We start from the raw sequence: 6020 nt of genomic DNA, 5'->3' as shown, positions 1-6020 counted from the left end.
ATATATATATATATATATATATAAATATAGGGATGGTATTATTAAATTACCAACACGAGTAGTAAGAGAATTATCAGCCATACAGGCAAATTAATAAAATATATACACACAATATTAGATGTGTACATATATACACAAGGGTACTACATGAGTACCTATATCGCTAAAAACAGAAGTCAAAAAATAAACATAGGTACTCATTTAGTACCCTTGTGTACATATATAATATTGTATGTATATATTTTATTAATTTGCCTGCATGGCTGATAATTCGCTTACCACTCATGTTAGTATTTTAATAATACCATCCCTATATTTATTTATAAATAATTTTACACATTTCGCTTGTTCCTATAGTGCTTGCTCACTTCAAACGAACTTTTGCAGGCATGATGAGGGAGAATGTTAGTAGTAATTTTGCTGGTAAACTTTGGCTGATGAGAAATCAAGAACCTATTTGGCGCTAAATTTCAAAACCGGTAACAAGTTGACCAGCATTTACTTGTTCTGACCCAGTAGAGGTAAGACATTATTATTGTTTACTGATATTTTTTCCGATCATGTCTGTAACAAGATTTGTGACTATTCAGTGGTACAGAAGTATTTTCTGACTTCTATTTTTAGCGATATAAGTACTCATGTAGTACCTTAATGTATAAATGGATGAATGAATTACCCTTTGTTTACAGTTAACATGGAAAATTCAATAAACAATTACCAGGGTAGCAAAATTCACGCAAGTAACAAGGATGTAGCGACCTATTCAAAGGTAGAAACTCCGGGTTAATGTGCAGTAATTTGTATAGTATAAGTAAATAAATGGAGTTAAACGCAGATGTTATTCAAATTCTTTTACTTTCGACATGTTTCGAAGACAACATTGGTTTTATTCCAAAGGAATAAACGGGGTAAAATAATGTAATCTTCTCATCAGGAAAGAAAGAGAACCCATCTCAACAACAAGACATTATAACAATTTTGAGTCATTGTCTTAATTTCTGTAATTATTTATAAACCAATACCTCAGTTTGGTACATTGATTAGTGCTTTTCTTGTTACAAGGCAACATGGAAACATGCAAAGGTCATCATGGATGTCATAGACTTGCCTTGCATGAACCCAATTCTAGATTATTGTTCAATTTGGGCCAGTTCAATGGTGAATGTAGCAGAAAGCCACACAAGGCACAGCGATAATAGACCTTGTTATTACTGTCTGAATGCCTATCACACACATGCATGCACACATGTGCACACATGTGCACAAACACACAAACATATGCATATATCATCAGCTTAATCATCTCTTAACATCTATCTGCCTGATGTCAAGCTCCAATGTCAGCTTTGGCATGACTTCTATGGCTTGATGCCCTTCTTAACACCAACCATTTTACATAATGTAACTGGGTGTTTGTTTTTTCAGGGTAATTGTGAGGTTATGTAGCTTGCAAGATTAAGATCCTCAATGGCTGGACAGGGCTACAGTAAAAGGAAGCAGTTTTAAGCTAGGTAATGAAATGTCAGAGCAAAGTCAAAGGAAGGGGCTGGAACAGATTTCTTGCAGTAGAAGAGATACATGTCTGCTTCCATTGTACAAGAATGGGAAGGAGTAATCAGTGAAGTTAAAAAAATAAACAAATAAAATAAAATTAAGATGGTGGTGTAAGGTAAGGCTGGAAAGGGAGGCCGGATAGAGTTAAGCCAGAGTGTATGGAGAGTGAGAGATGGTAAGAAATGGGGTAGGGTGCAAATGTAGAGACTGACAGAAAAGTGTTGAGGGCAGAGGATGGATGTCAAAAATAAGAGTTGGAGAGAAGGTTGGGAAGGGTAGATGGGAAAGGTATAGGGGTGAATGTAGCGAGTGATGGAAGGGTACTCAATGGTAGATATGAGTTGGGAAGCAGGTGAATGGCAATATAGCAGGGTGAAGAGCAGCAGGATAAAGATAAAAGAGATGATGTGTGGATGGGTGGGTAGGTAAGATCCCCATACCTGGTTCCAGTTTGGGCTTTTTCATATCCACAGCATCATTGCCACCCGTCGCTGATGTCTCCGATGATGGTGGTGGTGGTGGTGGAGGCGGTGGAGGTGGAGCTGGCGGTTTCTCGTCGTCGGCCATTGAGTCAGTTGCTGATGCAAGAACGTGCTCCCGAAGTGCACGCTGTAGCCGCTCGTTGCGCAGCACCAATCGGTCAAACGCTTGCAGTAGCCGGCCAATGGCACGCTTGGAGAACTCGACTCGCTGTCCAAGCTTTTGTCCAAGCTCATCTTTATCCCAGGTCGAGAGCAATGTGAGAAATGATGTTGTCTCTGGAGTTTCGCCTATAATAAGATAACATATTACATGTATAAATAAAAACGTTAAATGCTACTGATACAAAAACAAACAAATATCAGCGTTTCTTTTTCTCTCAATTTATATCATGCATTTTGCAGAGACACTAGTTCTGTTGGTAGCAGGTTTGCAACAGCCAATTACCAGTTCATTAAATTTCTAATACAGAGAATAACAAGGGAGTGCCTTTGTAACTTGAGTACAATATATATTATAAAGCACTTCTTTTTTTAGCAACACCATCCTATTCATCATCATCGTTTAACGTCCGCTTTCCATGCTAGCATGGGTTGGACGATTTGACTGAGGACTGGTGAAACCGGATGGCAACACCAGGCTCCAATCTGATTTGACAGAGTTTCTACAGCTGGATGCCCTTCCTAATGCCAACCACTCAGAGTGTAGTGGGTGCTTTTACGTGTCACCCGCACGAAAACGGCCACGCTCGAAATGGTGTCTTTTATGTGCCACCCGCACAAGCCAGTCCAGGGGCACTGGCAACGATCTCGCTCGAAAATCCTACGGGAGCCAGTCAGGCGGTACTGGCAACGGCCACGCTCAAAATGGTGCATCTCATGTGCCACCCGCACAAGAACCAGTCCAGGGGCACTGGCAACGATCTTACTTGGCTTGCCGGGTCTTCTCACGCACAGCACATTTCCAAAGGTCTCGGTCAGTAGTCATCGCCTCGGTGAGGCCCAATGTACGAAGGTCTTATTGGTAACTTTCTTGTTTACACACACACACACATATGCCACTTAGACATCACTCTCTCTCTCACACACACATATATACAAAAAAGATGTATGCAAATGTATTTACGTCTGTACGTATACATGACAACACACCCACTTCACTCACGTACATGAATCTATACAAACGTACATACAAAAATACACGGTGTGCAAAAAGAAAATGAATAATGAATTTTTACGGAAATTAATGAAGAGTGTGTGAGTTCAGAATAAAATCAAACCTGAAGAGAGTCTATGTGTGTGTGTGTGAGAGAGAGAGAACATTGCAAACAATGAATGAGATAAACATAGAATGGAAAAAATCGTACAAATAAAAGCATATTAAAAACTATCTTGTATTGAATATTTAAATTTGTGAAAACTGAGTATTTAAATTTCACGTGAAAAGTGAATACACATACATCTCTATGTTATATATATATATATATATCATCATCATTTAATGTCTGTCTTCTATGGTGGCATGGTTCGGACTGCTTGACCGGAGTTGGTAAATCAGAGGACTGCACCAGGCTCTGTTGTCTGCTTCGGTATGGTTTTTAAAGCCGAATGCCTTTCTAACATGAACCATTTTACAAAGTGGAATGGATGTTTTTCACATGGTACAAGCATCGGTGAGATCAGCTTTGACATGTTTTTTATAGCTGGATGCACTTCCTAAAGCGAACGCTTTTAGAGAGTGGACTGGGTGCCTTTTTTGTACCACTGGCACTATTGAGGTCACTATATAGCTCACAGGTCAACAAACCCATAGAAGAAAGATAATGCTTCTGTATGTTAGTGTGGAGTTAAGGGTATGAGAAAACAAGTTTTAGCACTAATAGAAATGTTTAACTTAATTTTGGGTTTTTTTCTAATTCTTTATGTCGTTTAAACCATAACAGCTAAGGTCATGCTACAGCTGAATTTTCAAATAAAGATATACTGATCAATGATCAGAACAATAAACTAACCTTCAGAATCATCAGCCGTCTCTGCATCAAACCGTTGCAACAGAACACGGACATCTTCATCAAGCTGAAAATAGAATAAGGAAAAAAAATATATATATAATGGAGAAGGTGAAGTACATCATTTAGAGGTAATTGTAATTATCAATTTGATATTGCAGTTGTCTTTATATGTGATTTGTAATTGCAGTTATTATTATTATTATTATTATTATCATGGTGGTGAGCTGGCAGAATCATTAGCATGCCAGGCAAAACGTTTCACGACATTTCATCTGTCTTTACATCCTGAATTCAAATTCTGGTGGGTCGACTTTGCCTTCCATCTTTTGGGATTGATAAATTGAGTACCAGTTGTACACTGAGGTCTATGTAATTGACTAGACCCCTTCCTCTAAATTTCAGGACTTGTGCCTATAGTAGAAAATATTATTATTATGATTATTATTATTATTATTATTATTATACAAGGATCAGTGCACGAAACCTAAGATATAAGTTTCAAATTCAAGTAACTACAGAGACATATTTTTGAACATGCCATTTCACAGTTCTATTCTTGCTTCTCTACAAAAATAGATGCACACATGCAGGCAGAAGTGCGGCTGTGTGGTAAGCAGCTTGCTTCCCAACCCCATGGTCCCAGGTTCAGTCCCATGATGTGGTACTTTGAACAAGTGTCTTCTTGTATATTATTTGTAAAAATAAAATTGAAGCATACACATCATCATCATTATAATAATAATTTAAAATCAGTTTTCTATGCTGGCATGGTATGGACAGGCACTATAAGCCTGGGAGCCACACTAGGCTCCATAGTCTGTTTCGGTGTGGTTCTACTGCCGGATGCCCTTCCTAACGCCAACCATTTTAGAGTGGACTGGGTGCTTTTTACATGGCACCATCACCAGTGTTTTTTTTTACATGACACCAGCATCCATGCATATATTTACAATAAACTTCTGTGCACTTTCCAATCAACCAATTTCATTTAAAAAGCATTGGTCTGACATTTGCCCAAGGTTCCATGCAATGGAATAGAGTGGTGGGGGGTCACCAAACTACAACTGTGAGGTCAGTTCATCTGACCTGCTGCCGCACTATACCTTTTGTGTAAAGTACCTACAATGAGAGCTCATTTACCTCTGGTATGGCATCAGTGTTTGAAACAACTTATATCTGTGAGCAAACATTTTCAAAAATGAAGAATTTGAAAGCAATTCTCTTGGTTGGATGCAGCAATTCCAAAGCAAATATTGATGATATCTTAAAAGCTAAGCATCAGTTTCACAAATCTCGCAAACCTTTTTTTGCTGCTTAGTTTGTGTGCATTGGTTGTGATATAACTATCTTATTGGTAACATTGTCTTCTTTGATAACTTTTTGGTAAATAAATATGTTGGTTGTCTTTATTTTTTGTGTATTCACTGTATTGTAGTGAACAAAATGGTTATGTGGCCTGTGCTCATCATTCTCTCAGCTATCTAGTCCACCGTGAAAAAAAGTTTGGTAACCCCTGGAATAGAGGAATGAAACCTGAAACCACATGGATTTATAACACAATACCACAACTTCATAACACAATATATATATATTGTGTCATGAGGGCTTGCTGCTCTTCTCCATGACCTTTGAACACAAATAACTGTTTTCACATGTATATATGTAGTCTTTTTGGTACATGAGGAACTGTTTTGTATGTAAGTGACCACCTGCAGAATTTGATATAACCAGAAATATAATATATTTAACAATAACAACAACAATGACAACCATGAAAATCTTTTCCTAACCTGATTCCAATAACGGACAATGACAACCATGAAAATCTTTTCCTAACCTGATTCCAATAACAGACAATGACAACCATGAAAATCTTTTACTAACCTGATTCCAATAACGGACAATGACAACCATGAAAATCTTTTCCTAACCTGATTCCAATAACGGACAATGACAACCATGAAAATCTTTTCCT

General features: G+C 37.9%; 1 protein-coding gene across 5 annotated transcripts in view; it reads right to left on the bottom strand.

Annotated features, from left to right (window-relative positions):
* Positions 1-6020, bottom strand: part of LOC106875949 (E3 ubiquitin-protein ligase Bre1) — a 51350-nt gene that overhangs the window by 28117 nt on the left and 17213 nt on the right. For 4 of the 5 annotated variants that reach the window (XM_014924283.2, XM_014924282.2, XM_052973514.1 and 1 more), the window contains 3 exons: positions 5977-5992; positions 4046-4109; positions 1995-2324 (listed from right to left, as the gene is read on the bottom strand). In XM_014924283.2, the coding sequence (XP_014779769.1) occupies positions 1995-2324; positions 4046-4109; positions 5977-5992 (410 nt within the window). Of the gene's footprint in view, positions 1-1994; positions 2325-4045; positions 4110-5835; positions 5852-5976; positions 5993-6020 lie in introns of all 5 variants that reach the window. The other variant, XM_052973515.1, reaches the window with a different exon arrangement.

This window comes from Octopus bimaculoides, chromosome 16, assembly GCF_001194135.2.
Source record: "Octopus bimaculoides isolate UCB-OBI-ISO-001 chromosome 16, ASM119413v2, whole genome shotgun sequence".
NCBI lineage: Eukaryota > Metazoa > Mollusca > Cephalopoda > Octopoda > Octopodidae > Octopus > Octopus bimaculoides.
The sequence above is the reverse complement of the archived record's forward strand: the minus strand, read 5'-3'. Positions and strand labels throughout refer to the sequence as shown.